Genomic DNA, 23,897 nt, shown 5'->3' on the forward strand with positions numbered 1-23,897 from the left:
TTCATATTACGATAGTGAGGTTAAGTATATCGGACAAAAAAATAACAAGTTAGTGAGTTTCGACCAATCAAGTTTCGTATTTTGACTACATCAGCCAATCACAATGTACGTCCGTCCTCGTGATTACCCTGGTATACCCTCGATGGTAAATATGCCGTCAGGTATTGTAAATTATTTTCTGCTTTTTTCCGGCCGCGATAAACTGTGCAGTGTTCGTGATAAAACATTTTCATATTTTACTGGTGCTTATTAGAATAATTAATTGTTTTTGCTTTCGTAATTTCAAATGACTACTGACTAATTTTACAATTTCAATCTGTCATCTTTTGTTCGTTTTATTTTGGAAATATTTTTTTTATTTTTTGATTGTAATTATATGAATTGTTTTTGTTTTTGTTTTCTTGTCATACTATCAGGATTTTTTTTGTTTACTCAGAAGAACCATCACGTTGTTGGGCAAATTACGAATTTTTCACTTCCTTCACCATTACCATTCACTCTTCGTTAAAACCAACATCTTATCCAACATGCTTCCAAAGACTTGAAACATCAATTTCTGAAAAAATAAATAATATTAAAAAACGCCTTTTCTCCTACTTGTTGCCTTCTATACTTAACCCTTTCCGTATGCCGACATGATGTCAGCATTTGCCTTTCATGAAAAGTTGGATCCCCTAAAGACGGGGAAGGGTCACACTTGAGGAAACAGAATGTCCTTGTCGGTGCGCAGTGAGATATTTACGCCATTTCACCAGAAGTTTCCATGACTTGAGTAAATTTTAGCAATTCTTAAGGGCTCTGACCATAGTCCAAAAATTGATTTTGGTATTTGAACATAAAAGTTATACTTCAGGTTCCTTAACACTTTTAACAAAGAATTGCCTTTATAAATTGCTTTTTAATCGAATCCCTTAAGAGTAATTAAGAATTTAATTGCAAAAATGACGTTATGAACAGAACTTTAGAAAGATTTTAATAATATGTTGCATCACCCTCTTTTATAAAAAGTGCTTAGTTTTCATGGGTAATTAGCTTTTTTGTTTCAAAATTTCTTTACACTGTCCGAAAAGAATTGAACTATTTTAAATTTTGCGGAAAATTTTTCTAAAAGGATGTGTCAAAAGCTATGATTGTTTTTTAAGCAAAATCCAGATGAAAAATTGATGAAAAACCACTATTTTGAAGATTTCGAGACAAATAAGCATTTACAAAAATTTTTATTTTTCGGTAAAAGATACACCATCTACTGCGAAAATTTTTTCAAAATGTTTTTTCTTCGCCGAAACTAAGCTCTTCAAAGTTGAAATACTCTTCCTCGCAAAAGTCTTCATTTTCTTCTTCATCTAATTTTTTCAATGCAATTTTTGAATTTTCAGATTCAGGAATAGTTTGTCTAACAGAAAATGTATAACATGCCATAGTTTTGTTGGTTAAATCAGTCAGAAAACACATTTTAAATAGGGAAATTATGAAAAATTCACTATGGTCAGAGCCCTTAAGAGTTCTTTGGTTTCCTTTTTTGAAAACTATGACGAGGGGTTATTAATCCAAAATCACCCGAGAATACCATGTTATTCCGTTAATTATATGGTCAAAAAAAAGAATTGAGGAACACTTAATTGCTATTCTTTTCGAAACTTATAAAAACATTCGAAACTATAAAAAAACATTCGACTGACATTCTTATTTTGATTGGCTTTAAAATTTCGTACGATATTTTGTTAACCAATCAAAATATTGTACGATACTTTTCTTTCAACCAATAGAAATTTTTGTTTAAATCAGGGCGATTACAAAAAAGCGGGGCTATTACGGATTTATCGCCCCGCTCGTCCTTTACAAATCTAAGCTAAATGTAATCAACCATATAATTATAATGTAAATTCAATCAGTTTACCTTCAAAATCAGATTTCCAATTTCGAAAAACTTCTGGCCAGACTTTTGGCTGACATTGTGCTTCCGGTCAATTTTTTCTCGACCTCGTTCAATTTGGCTTGTGTAGGAGAAATGTCGGTACAATCATCTAGCTGTTCAGCTAGTCTCTTGATCTCAATCTTTAAATCTGTCAATTCCTTCCTCTTGGTGGTATCAGCAACAGTCAACAAAACTTTGTGCTCAATTTTTTGAATCAGCTTTTCAGCTTGTTTCTTCAAGACTGGTTTAGTGCAATAATGTTTGGTAGTGTTTTGAGCGAAGCATCTAGTCTTGATATGACAGTTACACATAAACTGCAAGAGAACTTGTGCTTCACATTTAACTTCGCTGACAAGTTGACTGCATTTGACCCACATGTTATGCCCACATTTGCCAGTCTTCAAAGCCTGTTTATCACACTTGACATTTTGAACAGATTCGTGACACTCCATGTATTTTTGGTGCTCTTTACACGGGAGTGTTTTGAAGACTTTCTCCGTGCATTTGACTTTCTTGACATCAGTACTGCATTCTACAGACACTTTGTGATCACACGGTAATTTCTTGGATGTCATTTCAATGCATTTGATACTCGATCGAGGAGTGTCACAAGGAGCTTTCATTGAATGACCACACGAGAGCAACTTCAAAACCTTTGTTTGACATTTGGCCAACGTTGCATCGGTACTGCAATCGACCAAAGCTTCGTGTCCACACTTGAGCCATTTTGTGACTTTCGTCTTGCATTTAATCGCTTTGACATCAAGACAACAAAACTGCGTATCTGTGTGTCCGCATGGTAAAACCTTCTCAACTTTCGTGTAACATCGCCTAGTTTCCAAATCAGCACTACAATCAACCATAGCTTTATGGCCACACGGCAACTCTCTCTCAACCTTAACTTTACAAGGCACTTGTGCGCAATTTTCGTAACATTGACCTTTGCATGTATGACCACAACTTCGTGTCTTCTTACACGGATCCAAACATCGTATTTCATTGGGATCCATCTCGTGTCGGCAGCATTCGATTTTGGTCACATGGCCGCAAGGTAGGGCTAAAAAAAAAATGCGATATTAAAGATAAACATCTAATAGACGATCCATGATAACGTTACTTTAGCAGAAAAATATAGTCAGATATACTGCTTCGATCCGAGTAAGTAAGTTGTGTTAACGGACTTAAAAATGGGGCAAGAAATAAGCCTTGAATTTTAACTTAAAGTAAGATTTGGATCTTTTATGATTTTCAAATTGTTAAATAATTTTCTCGATTTTCACGAATTGCCAAGTTTGTATGTTAGAGTAAGAAAGCAATTTTACCTTTGTCCACATAATATTGGCACGGTTTGCATTCTTCACCATAATGACACAACTCACGACAACGATGACCAAAGGCTTTACATTTCTTTGGGCAAGCAACCCTACATTTGATCTCCAAATGTTCAGGATCAGCAGGATGGCATTTCTTCCAACATAAATGTCCACATCTCATGATCTGCTTACAATCCAATTGACAACCACCGTCCGGTGCTTTATCAAAATCAATCGGTTGTCGGACGGAGATTTTCGTCTTTGGATGGTTTTGACAATACAGCTGTAACTCATGCGACAAATACTTGTAACGTCGACAATCACCGACAATGTTTCGCCACAATCTCGATTTCTCTTCCAGTAATTCGAAATTACCAATAACGAACATACCGTGCTTGGCTCTCGATAACGCCACATTGACTCGATTATCTGTCCCCAAAAAGCCGATACTTCCTGAAGTGTTGCTTCGGACAAGAGACAAAAGGATGACGTCATTTTCTTCACCTTGGAAATTATCAACCGTGGTCACGCGAACTCCTTCGAAGTCTGTTCTCGGCATCAACCTTTTAAGCTCGGTTAACTGTCCACTGTAACCAGTCAACACGGTGATTTGGGAGGGCTCGTACCCTTGTAAAAGAAGGTAACGGCATAACGCAACAATGTATTCTGCTTCATACCTAAAAATTCAAAAATTTCAAAATTTTGTTTAGATTAACCAACAAGACTTGTTTTTTTCAGGCAAGTACAGTATATCATACTTAAACTTGATGTAAGGTTAAATTGCGTGATGTTTCCCGTTACCAATATAAGTAGTTCTGTAAAGAACAAATGGTTAAAAACCATCCGCTCGACAAAACATGGGAAAATTACAAAAAGGCAATCAACAATCTATCAAACGAAGATTTCTAGTGAAAAAAAAATGCACAATTCATGATATGCACCATGATTGCAATGTCTTTCACGGACCCAACTGCAGATTGGTTGAAAGTGACGTCTTGGCTGATTTTACGTAATTTACAACAACCAATTCTATTCCATAATTTGAATCAAAATAAAAAGTGACTCTACAAACTTGAGACGTCGCACAAGAGGCCATCCATCACTTGAAGATCCAACTAGACACAGTCAAATGTATACTGCTTGTATTATTTTATAAGAGATTGCAAAAGAAAAAAGTGCTAACTTGTTAACTTTCGACTTTTGCGAATTTGAATTTTCTTCGTGATTATGTGAAACGAAGACCACATCTTTTTCGACACCTTTCACATGCGGGTATGTCATGACTTTCGAATGATCTCTCAGCATTGGATAAATGTGTTTGATCAAACGTGAGATTTCTGGTCTCATTCGATGTTGAACGTTGAGCATTTGACATTGCATTCCATTGTTGACCATACGTTCGAATAAAGATAGTTCAAGATTGAATCTGGTAAACAAAAAATTATTTTGAAATTATTCTCATGTTTGTCCAAAAACAGAAAAGGGATATAACATTGACTGTAATTTACTCCGTCTGAAAAAAAGTTTCAGTCATTCTGTCATTGGTTTGTGTCTAGATTTATAGAGCTGAAACGATATTTCAAAGTTCGAGGTATAGAGAGTAACGGTTTTAAAAAAAATTACCGTCAATCAAATACTTACTTTTTGGCCAAATCGAAAACAGAGGGATTGGGACGGAGTTGTTTGTGATCACCGATCAAAATCAAGTGTTCTGTTGAAGGTGTTAATGACGTAATAACATGAGCTTCTAGCACCTCCGCTGCTTCTTCGATCACTACGATCTTTGGACCAATATTCTTCAAAATGCGACGGTAACGGGCCGCGCAGGTGGTTGTCATGGCAATGACGTCAACATTCTTCATAATCTGTTCGTCTTCTTGTTCTTTGAGTTCTTTCAAACTACTGCAAGCATCTTCGAAATCCTCTGCTCCCTCAGATACCTGATGATTAATAAAGAAAAGGTGTTGAAAGATTGCGCCAAATATTATCCAGTATTCCTTATAGTGAAGCTTCTGATTGAATGGGATACTTAAAATTAAGTTTAGTCATATTCGTAACCCTGGATAAGAGAAAGACTTTTGAATTTTAGAGCGACATAGTTTGGTTCTTTTCTCCAAGGTTCTGAATTTTAGGAATCAGAGCAAAGCTTTTCATATTGGGTCCGCACCAATGAAGCATAAGCCCGAAGGGCTAGAAACGAATCTTTAACCTTTCCAGGCAAGATTAAAGTACCTGGTTGAAGTATTCATCAGTATACAAAGATAACCAATACTGATATAGTCTCCAACGTTGGTCGATCTTCAGTGACCATGGATCAGTAACTGCTTCTGCTTCCAAACGACTCATCGCAGAGTATTTCTTCATATTCGCTCGAATTCGTTTCTTTCGCTCACTTTTCTTTGGTAAAACAAACACAAAACCATCTTTTGTTGTTAATTGGCGCATTTGAGGTTTAGGTTGACCGTATTTCGACATTGGTGGTGTTTGACGGTTTTTTTTCTTTGTCTTGGAGAATTCATTTTGGTCGACAGCCCATCGATCAGCTAGAACTTCTCCTTCCCCTTCGATATTTAAAAGGTCATTAGGATTTTCATACATTGATAGCGCTTCGAATTGTTGTTCAAAGCTCACATCTTCTCCACCATCTTGGATGTTTTGCTGTTGCTGATGCGCTAGATTGAAGATATCTTCTTTCTCAAAATTGTAAACTTCTAAGAAAATATCAAACAGTGAGAATTGTGAATTTGCGCATGCGCTTTCGAAACGCGAAAGGTGTGCCTTTTGTCGGGCGTTAATAAATGGTCGAAGGTTTTGAAATTCCAAAAGTTTTCCGTTGACAAATTTCTTGTGGTGTTGTTGAAGACTTAAGAGATAAGGTTCCAGTTGTTCTTCAATAGCTTCACGCTTTTTGTGTGACTCATATTTGGCCCTTCGAATAGAACCAGTTTCTGGAAAGAGAAAATGAAATTACCTAAACCGTTATTGGTAGATTTGAAAGTTTATCCAGCTAACGTTGGCAATTAATCAAGAAGAGTCATGACTAGATTCGTTTATTAACCGTGAAATACAGTATGGGTGTTATATGATAATAAAATAATCGTAACGTGATAATATGAGTGTAATTTGTTCATTTGTTTTGCTAATTTTTGTTATGTCTGAATTAATAGCCTAGCCCAGCATGTTAGAGTAGAGCGAGTATGATAATATAATATTTGATGCGTCGCATTCACTAAAGAGTTTACAATTTTAAAATCAGTCCTCGCCCGTTTAAAGCATAAATAAGTAGCCTCAAAAGCTAGCCATGAAAATTTAAAAAATGTAGTTAAAATAGGTTAAAAGCCATACCTGATTTTGCTTTATCTCTTGTCTGCTTTTCTTTAGCAGCTTTCAAAGTGTAAGCATCCAAGTCTTCGCTCGCGCGGCCGCCGAGGCGAAGAATGTTCGTATGTCCATGCTCAATCAATCCGTTTAAGAATTGATCTAATGCATGATTGGTGTAACAGACAATCAACATGGGCGTCGGTCTAACTCGTTGCCAATAACTCTTGTTGCGTAGCAACGTATCAACAATTTTTAAAGCAACGAATGTTTTTCCTGTCCCTGGTGGACCCTGTAAATAAAGTTGAAAACAATTTGATTGAAAATAGCAGAGACGTTTAATCTTTTTGATACTACCAAAATCTGACACATAACAGTAATTTTGGTACCGATAATGACAAGATGCAGTGGTGGAACTCAAGAGGTTCAAAGTTTATGATGGAGGGTGTTTCTTTAAGCCATACTCCTTATAAGGTAATGAAAACTCTCCATCGTAAATTTTGATTCACCCTCAGATCCGCTACTTGACAGAGATAAATTCATAATCAAAATCTTACCTGCAACACAGCGAATTTGTTTGTTAAAGCGTGTCGAAAAGCTTCGAATTGTGATGGGTTAAAGATGAACTTCTCAGGCCTTGGCCATGATTTTTGACGGCAGATTCGAACGTTCATCGTGTCTTCCTTCTCTGCAACATTCGATAGATTGTAAACACAATGTTGATTCTGCTTGAGATACACTGGTAAACTATTTTCCTTGGAGCCTAAAATGTAAAGACAATACCGATGAATTCTCATTTCCTTTAAGTGTTGGGAAAATTAACTAGACTCCTGTAAGGAAACTGGGTTCGGGTTTGTCAGGAAAGAAGGGCGTCAAAATGAGAATTGCAATGACTTTAGACATTTTGACGTAATTCCTTCCCGGTAAAATCGAGTCCATTCTCCTCACGTTTTAAGGTTTGAAAGGTGTATATCCATTCAGCGTGTGCACTCCGACAATATCTTTTGACTTGAATCACTTTTTAAAACACCTGATTGGTTTCAAGTGACGTATTAGTTGGAAAGAAAACAGAAAATGATAGAGACTGCCTAACTAATCAAAAAGGCATTGCATTATCTATGTTGCATTTAGCGGTCAGCGAAACTGTCTTCCTTAAATTGTGATAAACTAAATAAATCTTAGAAAATATAACTTTAGAGATCAAGATAATAAAAAAATCAAAAAATCCTACCTTCGACAATGAATTCATCCATTGCGATTTCCTCGATCTCTTTCAGTCCATCCAAAACATGTTTGTATGCTTCAAAGTAAGACGGGCATTCCGCCATCTCGCACGGCGCATTTTTATTACGTCGGAAATAATTATATGCCATGATACCGTCAAGAAATCGAACATCCAGTAACCCTTTCTCCAAATCACGAGCATCCCGATTTGCCACCGTTGCGAAAACCATTGTTTGGAATTCGTCGGTAGAGAAACATAATAGTGAACCAAAGATGAGTCTTTTGGTATGTTTCCAAAAGATAGGGCGTTTACTTTGATGAACAAAATGCACAGTGAATGTCAAACCAGCCATCGTACAGTTGATGCTAACTAATTCAACTTCTGAGTAAACCTACGAAAAGTTGTGAATCGAATGTTAAATTCTTTTAGATCAAGCCACTTTTAGGAAATGACCTGAAAATGCTGGATTTTTCGGCGAGAGGCTAGTATAGTGAGTCATAAACTAACATAAAATATACGCAGCCCTGTCTTAGTAACTTAAGTGAGTGATGTATCTTCTTGTGTTTTCTGCGGTCTGTCTGTTTTTTTATTTGTTTAGATTCTAACGGTCTGAGCACTTTTGTCATCCTTTCCGTTCTGGTAAATCTTTTTAGACTGGAGTCGTTTACAATATGTGTAATAAACAGTAAAGATGTTTCGTCGGGCTGGCAACCTAATGATAATATAAGAATAATCAGAAGCTCTTCATTTTTGTAATTTAAAATCTTTAAAGTTACCTGAAGGTCGTGTTTCTTTTCTCTCAATAAGGAGCCACTCAACCGCTCGCGAATGCCTTCACGTAACGGATACACCAAATCTTCTTTCAACAAACGAAACTGAACATCCAAATAATGAGATAAATCATCATAACACCCTTCGGCTTTTATGGGCCGAAGGTACGGGCGCTCGTCGGCCTTGACTTCTTGCATGGTTGGGTAAGAGGGCTGGTCACGAATATCGTTAGGTGGAGCGTCGTGTGTTGTGAAGGCTCTGGCTCTATTGGACTGTCGTGACTTCTCGATCAGAGTTTGAAGCTGTGTGTGAAAGCAATTGTTATGAATGTTACAAGGAGACTCAAAGTAGGTAGAAATGGGTTTTAACTTGAATAAATTTAGAATGTGATAAATAATAAAAAGTCTGTCTAAAAAGAATTGACAGTTCGCACATTTTGATACATTCCACTTGAAGGAGTAAAGATATAATGTAAAATTTGTAGTTAAACCTTATCTCATTCAAGGGCAGTGTATCAATATGTGCAGTCTGTCAATTCTTTTGGAATAGAAAATTTCTATAGTACAATGCCGGACAAAAGGTTGTAGACAAATGAAATTTCAGTGAAAAATGATGAGAAATAGAGCAAAATGACTCTTCTATGTGTCTGAAAGGGGATGGAAGTTAAGAAAAACACTTTTGAAGTCGTTGCATTGCTTTTGAATTGCTTTTGAGGGAACCACAAGCAAAAAATCAGCGTTTTGATACTGGTGTAAGCCAGTTAATCAAGCCCTTGTGGTTTGCCCTTGCGGTTAGACTGCAGTGGGTGACTTTCAAAGACTTTTGGAAAGCACCCAGAGCCTCTTGGGAACTTGTTTTTGATCGATATTGAAGTATTTTGCAAATATTGCAGAAGTCTACCAACCTTTTGTCCAGCATTGTAGAAAGAAAATTAGAAATTCAAAAAAAATCTCTATCTACTATTTCATGTCACAGAAAGTTTTCTTTGTAATTTTGGCGCCGCAGGCGAAAATTTTAAATTTAAGAAAAGTCAAACAGCTTATTAAAGGAGGCCTTAAAAAGTCAAAGGTAGGCAAGGAACATTTTTGACCCCCCCCCCTAAAATAAGATCACACTCTCACCTTTTTCATTTCGTTTTGCAAACCTCCAACAGCTTTCGCACAAGCCAAGATGGATTCCAATGGGAGAATCTTGATTGTAAACAGTTTCATGATTTCAATAACAGTTTTTGTAAGGTTCAAAATCATAGTCCTCAGTCTTTGTGAATCGATTGTACAAAGTTGTTGTTTTCGGAGATATTGAGGTAGTGTGGCTTGCCAGAATATCTTGTGTCTCAAGGATTCTTCAAAGATATGTCGCTTCATTGCTAAAGCACTAGCTTGGCTTAGCTTGTGAAATATCTGTAAGATGAGGTTCATGAAATCATCACTAAGCCGTTTCCTACTGAGTACTTCTCCGAATGGTTTTTGATTTCCATACAAATCTGTTGCCAATTCTTCTTTCTCCATTTCCGACCATTTCTTCAGTTTGTGATAACCAACAATGAAAGGGCGTTTTGAGGAGATTTGATTGGATGCGCCCTGATAACCACCTCGACCAATGGAAGGGCTTTTTGGAGCGTTTCGATTGAATCCACTCTGATGACCGCCTCGCCCACGTCCACGTCCACGCCCTCCACCACGATAGCCACCAGGCCAATCCCCTCTCCTGTTTTCTCGAAACATCTTTACGAGTCAAAATGTGAATTATATATATTTTTCCTGAAAGAAATACGAAAGGTCAGACTAAATTAGTTAATGTTTTGCCGGGCACCAACTTCTCTAAAAATTGGTCGATCGGAACAAATATAAATGCTGATTATAGTCCGGTGGCGGTCTTGGTTGACCCTGACAAGTAGTATGTATGGGTTTTGATTCTATTTTCTGATTATATGGTACCTCTGATCTTCAAATCCAGTTTTTACCAAGCTGACAAGCTGGGGAAAATTTCTATGAAGTATTAAAGGCTTACCCCTCATTTTGGCCCAGAAACTCTTGTAAAGTCAATTTTGGAGGGTTTCCAAGGATAGATCTTTTTGTTTGAAATTTTGCTGACTCAGCGTTTTTCAGCATTTCTAGCCCTTTTCTGCCGAATCAGCAGAATTTCAAAGTCAAATATCTTAAGATCTGGCCATGGAAACCCTATAAAATATGCTGTACCTCTAATCGATAGTGAGATGCTTTTTTTCGTCATAAATTCTCTCAAAAATGCTGACGTCAGCATAAAGATTAGCATTTTTGAAGACATATCGTCCATTTTCGGGGACTTAGTCGACCAAATGAGACAAATAACCCCATGTTGAAGATCTACTCTTCAAGCTCTTTCAGATTTGACTCTATTAGATTTTATTATCCGACGCGCGTAAATAGCGACATTTGATTGGCTTCTTTGCTGTCCAATATTTTCGAATACATAGCTTCCATGGAAGCTACATATTTCAAAAATTGACGTCACACAACGAGTTTGATGACAATTGAGCATCTTCTTTTTGACGTTACGTCACAAAATAAAAATAAGACTTTGGAATAAAAAACTACCAAGAAACCAGATTTACGAGCTTTTAAATTAGAATTATGTTTGAAAACGAGAAATATTTTAGTGATGGACGGATAATAAACCATTTATTGGGACGCAGTCTTATCCAACACTAAAAATATTGGTCTACGAGAAAAGATATTGGACTCGGCGAAGCCTCGTCCAATATTCTTTCTCGCACACCCAATATTTTTTCATATTGGATTCGACTTTGTCCAATAACTGCTTAGTACAATCAGTTTTTGTCAACAAGGAGCTTCCAAAATTGACTTTAAAAAAAAAACAACATATATTTCGCCACCGGACTATCACAGTTTTAACATGAAAATACGTAAAGAAAAACAGTATAAATTGGTAAACCTAGACCTAATTGAGTGTTTAAGACAAAAACTAAAAGTTATTTTCCAAAACTATGAAAGAACACTCGGGAGAACACTTAATTCTAAAAACTACAGAACCAAGAAAATAAGTTGTCTGATCTAACTCAACCCCCGACTCAACCACATTAACAAATTCAAATGAAATGAAAATTCTAGACAAAAAATCTGCTCAAACACAGAAATTTTATGACCCCACTTTGTACATTACATTTATTGTTTTATTGGTGTCACATGACACCAATTCTAAGAAAATATAAAAAATTACACAATTACACAACAGTGAAATAAAATCGAATTTCGACATTCTTTTAGTTTTGTTTTGATAACAGATCATGTCAAATCAAAGGTCAAATAAAGCTATCTTTGCATTATAAATAGGGAAATTCCCTGTGATGGTTAAACAAAAATTCCCTTCATTTTCTAACGAAAATTCCCTGCTGTAAGATGAGTCATTTACTATTTTTCTAGTGCTAGCTCATGAAATTTTAAACTATGAAAATAAAAAAGTTCTAATTCTAAGAAATGATGAAAAGTTGCCAAACTCCACACATTTTCATTCGACTTTGAGAAATTCTTGATAAACCAGTTAAACTTGTTTCTGAGTTTATTGTTTCAGGATGTTTCCGACTGTTCGATTGTTTGATATTCTGGTTTGTTTTTTTTCTCGGAATTTTTCAAAAAATAAAATTTTTATTCACAACCTGGATATCCAAGCTTTTGAAAATGAGCAGCCATCGAAAAAAAAACATTTTAAATCATTTGCTAATTCGCCCCAGTACTCATGACTTTTCTGATCAACTTAATGGCTTGGTTACACGCTTTTTTTTATAAGAATACACTTTATAAGAATGTCCATGATGAAAATGGCCAAAGAACTAAGAATATGCTCAGAATACCACCATCATGGAATTTTGCTATTAAAGCTAAGAATGCCATTTTAAAAGCATTTTCAATTATCAATTATCAACTATCCCCAAGTTAGGCTCACTGCTTTTACAAAAGTGCCATTTTATGCTTGAGACGTATGTACTAAATGTTAAATCTATTATGAATTAGGATCCTAACCTAAGAATGTGCTGTAAGAATATTTTAGGATGATTTTCCCAAAATTGTTAAGAATTCCCATGATGAAATGGATTTACACTATTCTTATAAAAAAAAGCTATAATTCATTTAACTAGAGGGACAAAAAACATTACAAATTCGAACCCAGTCCCTTGGCTCGCTTTGTTAGAGATTCTAATAGTGTTAAAGAAAGAATTGTTTCACGTAAAAAGTTGCCCTGGGTACAAGATGGAGAACATCACTAACTATGGTTCATACATCAACGTATACAACATCTCCAAATTTTATTAATGTTCTTATAAAAAAGTGCAGCTCTGTCAAGAATTTCTATTTATTATTTGATATGATGTTTAGCCGGAAATTTTTACCATTTTTACAATACCATGGTGATTTAAAAAACATATTAATATCAATCAACAACTAAGGTAATATAATATTTCTGTTGGAAAGAGTTTTTAGACATTTCTATAACCAATACAGTTTATCCTTCCAAGAAATTGCTCTACAGGAGGTAATCTTCAAAGAAAAAAGAAGAAATTCAAAATTTTAAAATACACCTTTTTTTATAAGAAAAAACTATAGAGGAACATGAGGCTTCGATGGCAAAAATGTTAAGAACAAGATGAGAACATTTTAAGGCTTTGCGGACTCGAAAACACCCGATGTTAAGAACATTCATAGGCTTCAAAATTTTTCATGTTCTTATAAAAAAAAACGTGTAAGTAATTGACATAAATAAATTCAAATATATACAATTTTCAATGTTTTAACACATTCATTATCGAAAAATCAAATAGAAATATACAATTATATATACAAATTTTATACGGGAGTTTCAACATCAAAACCAACTTCTGCTGCGTCAGCATTAGTTGTGTCGGTTCTTTGAGGATCAGGACGATCAATATTTTCCATCTTTTTCTCGGTGCCATCTTTATTGACATCATCATTAACTCTTGAGCTGTCATCACCACCGATAACGGCTAATGTTTTTCTACGATTAGCCTCTGTTTCAGTTTTTACCATATCAAAATCAGATTCTTTATATGAATCAAGGTCGGTCATATCAAGATTCACTTCAACAGGATCTATCTCTTTAGAAATTTCTCCTAAATTAAGCTGCACATTATTATTGACTGCGTCTGCGTCAGCATTAGTTGTGTCGGTTCTTTGAGGATCCGGACGATCAATATTTTCCATCTTTTTCTTGGTACCTTCTTTATTGACATCATCATTAACTCCTGAGCTGTCATTACCAAATTTTGAATCACCACCGATAACGGCTAATGTTTTTCTACGATTAGCCTCTGATGCACCAGTTTCAGTTTTTACCATATCTAAATCAGATTCTTTATATGAATCAAGGTCGGTCATATCAAGATTCACTTCAACAGGATCTATCTCTTTAGAAATTTCTCCTAAATTAATCTGCACATTATTATTGACCAAAACTGTTTTGCTCAAGATAGCAGCACTCATAGCAGCAGTGCTCAACGCGGAAGCAGTATTACTTGGATTCCCTAATTCCACTTGAGTTGCTGCTAGTGTGTAGACCTTATTAGCTTTAGCCTTGGTAGTAGGCTCGCCATCTATGCCTTCTAGATTCGCTTCAACATTTTTTGTGGTTGAATATTCAAAATTAATTCTTTGATCTAACAAAGAAATGGGCGCGGCAGCCGAAGTAAATTGGCCATTCGTTTGGATAAATTGGCCATTCGTTTGGATAAGCGTTGGCTGATGAGCTGAACCAATAATCCCAAGCCTTTTGAGCAAAAATAGCGCAATTCCCGTCAAGAAAGCGCCGCCAAAGATAGTCATTCCGGCGAAGTATCCACTATGATTTGGGTCCTCTTTATTATTCCTGCTCGCCTCTGTATTGTCTTTCTTAATCGTATAATCAATGTTTCCTGTCAACATCATCTTGGTTCCATCTCCCAAATAAATCATCAATGTTTTGTTTTCCACCATTTTGACCAAGACATCGATTTCAGATTGTAGGATCACGTCAGGATTATGAGTTCCAGAATCGGATTTAGCAGGTGGGAAGAGTTGAAAATCCACCTTGGTACCTCCAGTTTTGTCGTCTTTCTTGATGAGTATATTTCGGATTCTCCAAGCATCTTCCAATAAGAGATTGTTCATCAAACTCATCTTGAAGGTGGTTACCAACTCCGATTCGTTCATTTTCTGCATCAAGTCATCGTAATTGTTCGAGAAATCGATGATAACTGAAATAAAGAAAAATTTAATTTGGTTTCTTAATAACATAGTTCCGTTACCATAAATCTGACAGAGTTGAATGTTAACTTCAGGTGGGTTTTAGAGATTGGCCCTTGGGTACCTGGATTGGAGAGTACCTTAGAAAAATCGGTAAAAAAAGACTTTTTTGACTTTTTGATGTTTTGTAACCCTTTGAGGGCCATGGAAAGGTAAAAACCAACCCTTACCATCATACCCAGTCCCTATTTTTGCCAAAGAATGCCCCACCCTGGAAGATGGGCGACAAAAAGGAGCGAGAGATGCTATAGAAAATAACCATCTATGCGCGGCGGTTAAAGGTATGTTTTTCAACTTTTTGATAAATGCAGGGTGAAAATTTTAGCAAATCCTCGAAAAATCTCCTAAAGTTTTTTGCTCTAAAAGAGTTAAACATTTGAGAAAAATGTACTGTGAGTGTATGAATTCTACCAATTTTTCGCTACACTGCAAGGGTGCGATTCTATAAGCCAATTTTGTTCGCTGCACTGTAAGGGTGCGATTCTAAAAGCCAATTTTTTCGCCGCACTGTAAGGGTGCGATTCTAAAAGCCAATTTTGTTCGCTGCTCTGTAAGGGTGGGATTCTAAAAGCCAATTTTGTTCGCTGCACTGTAAGGGTGGGATTCTAAAAGCCAATTTTGTTTGCTACTCTGTAAGGGTGCGATTCTAAAAGCCAATTTTGTTTGCTGCTCTGTAAGGGTGCGATTCTAAAAGCCAATTTTGTTTGCTGCTCTGTAAGGGTGGGATTCTAAAAGCCAATTTTTTTCGCTGCACTGCAAGGGTGCGATTCTAAAAGCCAATTTTGTTCGCTGCACTGTAAGGGTGCGATTCTAAAAGCCAATTTTGTTCGCTGCACTGTTTTTCACAAATTCAACAAAATATAACGAGGATTAACCGATAATTTTGAGGATTTAAGAAATTTTGAGGAGTGTTTGTTTTTCTTCATTTTTTTTACAATTTCTTGAATTGGTTGAAGATAACTCGATAAAAGGGGGGGGGCATATTATAAAGGTGCGCTGATGCATCAAAGAGTGTTAGAGAATAAAGAATAAATACTTGTGGCGACATTTTTATCCTCATCGTAAAGATCTTCAGATACCGGATTGAAACCATCACGTGTCGTGTTGCCAACAGCAACAACGATTCCCAATTTGTCACACGTGCAAACAGCATGTGCTACACCATGTCTCGATTCGAATCGATCACGAGCAGTACATGTATCACTCGTCCATTCAGCTGAGCCAAATTCGCGGAATTGACACTAAAACGAAAAGAATGCTTTTTTGAAATCAGATGCTTTAGTGTCAGAGAATTATCTAGCCCTTAGTCATGTTCTTCCCGTAATTTTTCTAATTTAACGCGTACTCTAATTTAACGCGTACTCTAATTTAACGCGTACCCTGTTTTTGGCGAAAAGTCGTAATTAATTTTACTCTTATTGTTACGCGTGGTCAAGCCTTGGAAATGAAAACTTAGACAAAAATACAATACAATATATGATACATACTATGTAATATATACTGTACAATCCTGACTAAATAAAGATTTCTACGTGATATCTACCTCCAATTTAGCGCGTCCAATTTAATTTCCCCTAATTATTAACGCGTACTCAGCACGCTCGGATATCGTAATTAATTATTCTCTAATTTTTCACGCGTAGCGTCCAAATAATTATTTATTGCCACGCGTTAAATTAGAAAAATTACGGGCTTGTAAAAAAATAACGCGTACACTCCATTGAACATTAGCCTAGAAATCTAAGCTAGTTTGATTCAGTCACTAGGATAAATCTGATGGTAAGTTGTGACTGAATAACTATTCAGTATTCCAAGGCAAACTTAAAATTCGTAAATATAAAAATCTTTAAAGCACCGATAACGCTAAATTGCCATTAGCCGTGTGTCCTAGCCTTGTGGATACGGGCTTAGTTAACTAGGCTAATTGAACATGACATACGAAATAAACATTTACCTCATATTTATATTTCAAGTTCTCCATATCTTTGACAGGGATGTTTATTTTGACCGGTGAAGCGAGTTGACCTGCATCAATGATGGCGTCTGTATCAGGATTCAAGAGTTGAACAACAACAACGTTTGTCAAAAGATTGTAAAGGTTTTCTTCAGAAAACAAATCGTGTGTATACTCCATGCTACTCAAACAAGCACCTTGAAAGAGAAAATAAAATTGAAAGGATTTTGTCCGGACTACGTCGACCGGATGACGGGATGGTACCACCTGAATTTTGAAAATCGGAAGTTTTAGGGACAAGAAATTTAGAGGAAATACCAAAAATTTGGGAATTGTCAATTATCAAGCTTTTTACCGAAAATGTAGTCACTTTCAGAAGGTAAAAATTGAAATGTTCCTCCCTTTTACGTTCTTACAACCCTGGTAGCACTACTCAGTACGGGTCAAATTAAAATTCAATCAAATCTTTACTTTGAAATTTTTTCACCCACATTGAGTAATGCTACCATTAGGGTACCACTCTCAAAAAGCTCTGATCAAAAAGTTAGCTTGGCCAGGATCAGGATCAAGAAACTAAGGCCATGTTCGCACGTAACGGTTCTGTTTCAATCCAAAACGAAATGAAGTCATTGTATTGGCTAATAGTGACGTAAAACTTGAATTTTAACCAATATAATGGATTCATTTCGTTTCGGAGCGTAACGAAACCGTAGCGTGTGAACGTGGTCAAAAATGGTTTCAATAGGAATTTCCAATGTAATTTACTTACCAGAACACATTTCAGAAGAACAGACCCATGATTTGTAATTATCTTCAATGGTTTGTCCCAACAACGTGCTTGTTTGCAGGAAACAACTACTTTGACCACATGGTAATGCCAATTCGTTCATTGTGACATTCTCCAAACTATGTTTTTGTGCGTTGAGCGTAACCAAGCCGGTTGTTACGTAAACAGGTGGTTGTCCGTACGCTACACTTTTACACATGGCGGATAAATAATCGTGTGTAAGATCGGTGAATGTTTTCTTTGTTTGCATCGAAGAATTTTTATAGTCAGATGGTATCAAGAAGTTATCGTAGATCTTCAAAGCGTCCATGATCTAAACAAATCCGAAAAATGTTCATGATCTTTTTTTGCAGATTGATTTTTCACTAATCCGATCTAATATTATTTGAATCTCTCTGTAACTCGAACATACTAGATGTCCCTGTTTGAGTACGAATTAACGATAGTCAATTATATCTTTGAAAAAAAGATTTTCATGTTATGTTGAAAGCAAGTGTAATTTTATTGGTTAGACTCTTTAAAGATAATAACTTAGACCCCCTTTAGAAGGAAAAATTCATGGGCGAAGCATGGGCGAACAAAATAACGCGATCATGATGATATCAATTTATAGTAGATAAATAAAGAGAGTCAATTTGTAAAAGGATATATCAGTAATCTAGGACAGTCTTTCGATTATTCTCATGAGGACCACGGTAAGCCAAACCAGCTTTCTACTAAACAGAACAATAAAAGAAGCAGGGATTCGAACCCAGGAACAGCTTATTTGTGACACTAACATTATTAGTAAAATTCAAACGTACCTCTTCCAGAGTCATTGGATTTTCGTCAGCATAACCTTCCAAAGTGGTACTCCTCCTCTTTCTCCTACCTCCTTGGTTACTGGCGGAAGAGATTCCCAAGCGTTGACGAGCTATCGATGCAACAATCTGTGAAAGATCTTCTTTCGTTTGATCATCAAATTTCGAAGCTTCGTCTGTCATTTCGCCTAAACTTTTCAGTAAAATTGTTTGAGTGCTAGCATCTGTGACTTCTTTAGCCAGAGATATGAATGATTTAGTAACGTCCTTTTTGAATTGGAATAAAGCTTCACTAGTTTCTTGTGTTTCATTCGTATTGCTGCTGCTATCCGTTGAATCTAATTTTTCTGAAGAAACAAGGTTGACAAGTTAAAAAAATCTTCCCTAAATTATCCAGTGTTTTGTTTAAGAAAGGATATAATATGTTCAAGAAAAAATGGATTAAGTGAGAGATTCATTCCAAAATTTATGCTAAAAGTCACGCGGCGTAGCATTGGATCAGCCGCCAAAGTCGAGCACTTTTGAGAAACTTATCTTCTTAAATTACTTTTAGTCCGTGCAGATGTAGAGATGACCTTATAAGGCCAAGGAGGACAAGAAAAGGCTTTTTTTAAGGATTATGTTACTGTCTTTAAAAATTAGAACCAGAACCAAAATAGTTGTATTGACTGGTATTGATTTTTGTAAGTAATATTCGAGAGTTTGGATGTGATCACTGTTTTATGAAAGGAAGGGTAATGTGGCTATCCCTGGAATACCTCGACCAGTATGGCGATCATCTATACCCGATTGAACTGCATTTATGATTATGAATGTATGAAATGATATATGGGTCAGGGCGATCTAAGTCCCTACTGGTTATTTCCAGTCAAAAATAGGCGTGACATAACATATTCCTTAAGCGTGGGGGGGGAGGGCGTACGGTGGCCGCCAACATTGAAATACCAGCGCATTTAAAAAAAAAAAACGCTAAAAATTGCTATAATCTTGCCACTGCAATACTCGTTTGACACCGAAATGCCGTCACTAACAGAAAACAGGACTATACCGACACACCATAAAACACATACGCTCTTCCCCAACCAGTTCTCCCTGGAATTGCTTTATAAGTAAAACATACTCACCCATTGTTTTGAAAGTGGACAACGTGCTTGAAATATCATTTAAAGCACCTGACAAATCATCGGACGCAAATGCTTCGTCAATTGAATTCTTCGCATTATTAATGACATTGACATTCAACGTTGGCGGAGGTACAACATTAACTTGTTGCTCTGTTGATGATTTCGCACCATGGATGTCAGAAACTTCAACAAAAACGGTCAATACAAATCCATTTGTTTCGATACCTGCTGGTAATTTTGTAGTGATCTGATTTTCAGCTGACGGAACATTCAAATACTGTTTCCGTCCATCGCCTGGTGATAGGAAACCAAAATTATATAACAACGGCAAGTCTTCTTCGTTATCTGTCCACCCTGTGGATGCACTCAAAACAAAATCTGACTCCAATGCTGTGTTGTTCTCGTATTCAACTTCAAAGACACCCACATTGGGTGGCCCATTGGTGGTCAGTAAAACTTCGCTGCTTCCAATACCGTCCGTATTTTCGGCTTTCAATACAAACCGATAGGTGACACCTTCAGAGAGAACATTTCGATTAAATACGACACCCACACGATGGAAACCCGCCCTTTTCTTGATGACTTCATAGGGCGTCAATAAAACGCCCGGTTCTTGAACATCAATAAACGCCAGTTGTAGATCATTTTGGCACTCAAACCAAATACGTGTATTTTGAGTGCGAGTGCGTACAAAACCTCTCAGTTTGATTAATCGACCAACACTTTCTTTGACTCGTCTACCAGCAAATAATCTCACGATGGGCGGTGTTCCTGGTTTTATAAAAACTGACACGGACGTGCTAGCGTGTCGTGATCCTTTATAGTAGTTCAGCATAAATTGATAATTTTTGTTAGCCTCAAACGTGTTATTGTGCACCGTAACAGAGGCTTGAGGTGGGATTTGATATCTGGTGTAATCATCAGGGTTATTCTCATCGGTTCGTGTGAAGCATGCAGCTCCATTTTCCTCTTGACATTCCCATTCGTACCACGATGAAGATTCTTCTCTATCAAGGTCACGTGATAACGAGCCGTCCAATACGAAGTCATCATTTACGCTGACCACGCGTTTTGAACCACCCCTGATTTTAGCGATCAATGGCGTTCCAATGACTTCAAGGACAACATATTGTGTAGCAAACAAAGACGGTTCATCAGCTATGGACACTGTCAAGGTTAACGTATAGGTTTGACCACCTTTTAAGGTTCCAGGGTAGATGTATAATCTTGATTTCTCCTTCGTTTTGTCTAACGTTACATCAAACGAATCGATTTCCCAGAAGAAAGTCAGTTTCCATTTTTTGGTTGAGCAAGCAGGTAAACGAGCTTTACTGACGATGCGGTTAGTCTTGGAGGCTTTGATATTTTGTCTGTTTCCACCGAGGATGGCTGCTGAAGGAACAATATTGGTCGTTTGTTTAATAATCAACGAAGCTGGCTCACTTTCCATTTGCAAGAAATTCTCCACAACCAACGTCACGTTATATTCAATATTCGATGATAATTCACTAGCCTTGAAATTCAACCAATTCTTATTCATCTTTATTAATTTGGTTTGCAGATGTACTAGTTGTGAGTAAGTGTTTCCAGAAAGCGTGTTGTTATCAACTGTAGACGCGAACTCAATATACCAATTATACTTCAACCGCTGACCACCATGGCCTGTTGATTTACGGCCGTTTAAGCGCACACGATCACAAAGACTATACACAGTGTTACCGGATAAAACTGCTACTGGAGTTATCTTGTTTTGAGGTGCGGCTAGATTCGTATCTGCGGCAGCAAAGGTTTCGGTTATCGCCTGCCCACGTGGTGAAAATGATCCTGCGCGGATAGAGATTGTGTCACCTTGGAAATTTAACGACTGACCGCTACCAATACGGACTGTCATTTCATCTCTTCTCTTGAAATAACAACGGTAATTCCCTAATTTAGTTGTAGTGGTGTCAGTGAAAATGTTTTTACACGACTTTCCTTTCGAAAAGTAAACAGGTTGATCGAATTTCACCGTAAAGGTTCGATAGTTTTCGGCTAGTTTCGCTTCTAAAACACGCGGTGAAGGTGCGTAAATCTCTAATACGGTCCGTGGTAGCGTAAATAACACTTCACTTTGCCAGTTTTCTTTGTCACTCATTGAGATGTAGATGGCGATCGTGCGTGACACGCTGATAGGGGGAATGTAACACGTTAATTGAGTGGAGCTGACGAATACACCTGGAGCCACAAATCGTTCATTGCCCATCTGACCAATGCATCGAATTTCATCTGTATAAATAAAATTGGAAAACATATTATGTTTGCGACCATTCAAAAAAAAAGAAACATGCGCCAGAAACGCTGTCCTGGAATGAGATCCTATTGTGAATTAAATATAACATATTATATAAAACCATGGTCTACCGATCAGTAAAGGACTTTTAGCTGAAGTCAGTAAATTTGAGTCCTACTTTAGTCCATTCGACTAAGATCGTAACGCTAACAATCAGCACTACATAGTCGATGGTATATATACTGGGCTGTCCGCGTAAAATATTGACCTCTTTATACCAATCTAAAGATTTATGGAGAGATTTGTAGGTTTATAGGGTACAGGTAGGTAGGCCGTGTTGGGATTGAAAAAGGATAAAATAGAGGTTTAAAACTTAAAATTTTGATATGCGTTAGTTAAAATAAAAACAGAGATGAAATTCTTGGCTTTCTTGAGTTTTTTCAATAGGATGATGAATGAGGCTATTAAATGTAAATAGCTTACTTGTGTCAATGAATCCTTTTCCAGTGACTGAGATATTATCAGCTGTGTTCAACGGAAGACGTGTCGGTTTGATACTCGTGACGCTGATTTGTTGACTACCGTACACTTTGAACCCTTCGATAGAATGTGAATCGCCGTTATTGTCATAGCAACGGAATGTATAGATACCTGACAACATACCACGTGGTGTACTCATCAATTGTCGTGAAACATTCGAACTCCCTGATGGAAAAAAATGGTGAAATTAATTTGTTTTTTCAGTAGTTAAAAATCAATGGTTTTTCGTGTCAAATTGAACTTGTAATTTCCACAACGGATAAGCCTAGATTCTTCAAATTTATCAGAATCTTGTAGAATATTTAGACTAAAGAGCTTTTTTCATATTTGGTCAGCCAGAAATCCATTAGAGTAGAACTTTGAGCACCTGAGTAGTTTCTACATTAAGAGCTCAACCTTAAAGTTTGACCAAAAGGTATAGCTATGTTATACGAAAGGGAAAAAACCGAGTTTATGTATGGTGCTTTTTCTGTGACGGAGTCGACTAGTTCTTAATTTGTTTAAACCCTGACTGACTGACTGACTGACTGACTGACTGAGGACGGTAAATCAAAACTGCGCACTGTTCCAAACCGTTTCAGTCACTAAGCCGTATTAACTCGCCAAAAAAGATGAACTAAGATAAAAATAGGCCCAAACTTCATAAGAACTAATTTGGATAAAATAAAAAGTGAAAAAAATCTTACTAGATATCGTTTTCAAGGGATATTTGAATCCAGTTTTTTCCAGGAAACATGACATTCTGAACAGACCGGCACCAGTCAGCGACAATTCATCATCTCCAGAACTTGGCGCTGACATCGGGAACAACGATTTCAGTACGATACACACGCTATTAAAATTGTTGTCATTAGGTGATAAACATTTTCCACAGCGATCCAATATTTTCCCACTCTTAACAACGCCGTCACATCCTTTACAACTGTTACCGTCACCGTTACAAACGCCACATCGGTCGACGCCGTCATCGTTACCAAGGCCCGTCTTACCACCGACACATTTACCGCATTTATTGATAAACGCACGGCCGTAACAATCACCGTTACAATCTTGGAAAACACGTTTTGTTCCTCTCTTCGATTGGCATTGGTTGCACGCGTCTATTTTGGAAAGACCACACGTCCCAGCGCAATCAGCTTTCTTGAGAAAATTGAATTCAAGGCCGGTTGTACCACCAGTGCAATTTCCACAATGATCAACTACAGCACCTGAAGATACAGTTTTTCAAGGTTCTGTTATAATGAAAAATTTAAAGGGCCGTGGGAGGATATTGTAATGTAAGGATGTAAAATCTAAGGAAATTCGGAGCATAACGTTAGGGATATAAACAGACATCAAATGGGTGTTTGAAGAATCAAAAAGATTTTCAAAGTTTCAGAGGAGCCAAGCTTTTGAGCAAGCGTTTTTTTCATTACGTAAAAACTACCAGCAGTTGAGAATCCTTTTAGATTCGTCGGCAAAAAGTGACGAATACGAACTTACAAATCTCTTTTCCCGAAGATTTTTTACCGACAAAGTACACTGTTACAAGCTGATATAGTAACCACTTTATAACTCGAACACGGGGATGGCAAATCTGTTTTTT

At 36.8% G+C, this 23,897-nt stretch overlaps 2 protein-coding genes across 2 annotated transcripts in view; both read right to left on the reverse strand.

Moving 5' to 3' along the window:
* Window positions 1-364: 364 nt before the first annotated feature.
* On the reverse strand, window positions 365-10,304 carry LOC136799300 (NFX1-type zinc finger-containing protein 1-like). Its single transcript, XM_067056007.1, has 11 exons — window positions 9,664-10,304; window positions 8,548-8,844; window positions 7,778-8,162; window positions 7,104-7,309; window positions 6,574-6,838; window positions 5,461-6,176; window positions 4,870-5,168; window positions 4,412-4,654; window positions 3,238-3,905; window positions 1,898-2,972; window positions 365-556 (listed from the first exon to the last, which is right to left on the reverse strand). The coding sequence occupies exons 1-10, from the start codon at window positions 10,264-10,266 to the stop codon at window positions 1,906-1,908; spliced, it is 4,749 nt and encodes a 1,582-aa protein (XP_066912108.1). The 5' UTR covers window positions 10,267-10,304; the 3' UTR covers window positions 365-556; window positions 1,898-1,905.
* A 2,940-nt stretch (window positions 10,305-13,244) lies between these two features.
* LOC136799200 (uncharacterized) overlaps window positions 13,245-23,897 on the reverse strand; it is a 41,857-nt gene continuing 31,204 nt past the window's right edge. Inside the window, exons 19-26 of the mRNA XM_067055885.1 lie at window positions 22,999-23,520; window positions 22,256-22,477; window positions 19,504-21,768; window positions 18,383-18,726; window positions 17,562-17,892; window positions 16,793-16,989; window positions 15,875-16,079; window positions 13,245-14,789 (exon numbers count right to left, since the gene is read on the reverse strand). Of these exons, the coding sequence (XP_066911986.1) occupies window positions 13,384-14,789; window positions 15,875-16,079; window positions 16,793-16,989; window positions 17,562-17,892; window positions 18,383-18,726; window positions 19,504-21,768; window positions 22,256-22,477; window positions 22,999-23,520 (5,492 nt within the window). The 3' untranslated portion in view covers window positions 13,245-13,383. The remainder of the gene's footprint in view (window positions 14,790-15,874; window positions 16,080-16,792; window positions 16,990-17,561; window positions 17,893-18,382; window positions 18,727-19,503; window positions 21,769-22,255; window positions 22,478-22,998; window positions 23,521-23,897) is intronic.

The sequence above is a fragment of the Clytia hemisphaerica genome, unplaced genomic scaffold (assembly GCF_902728285.1).
Source record: "Clytia hemisphaerica strain Z4C2 unplaced genomic scaffold, Clytia hemisphaerica genome assembly, whole genome shotgun sequence".
NCBI classification, from domain to species: domain Eukaryota; kingdom Metazoa; phylum Cnidaria; class Hydrozoa; order Leptothecata; family Clytiidae; genus Clytia; species Clytia hemisphaerica.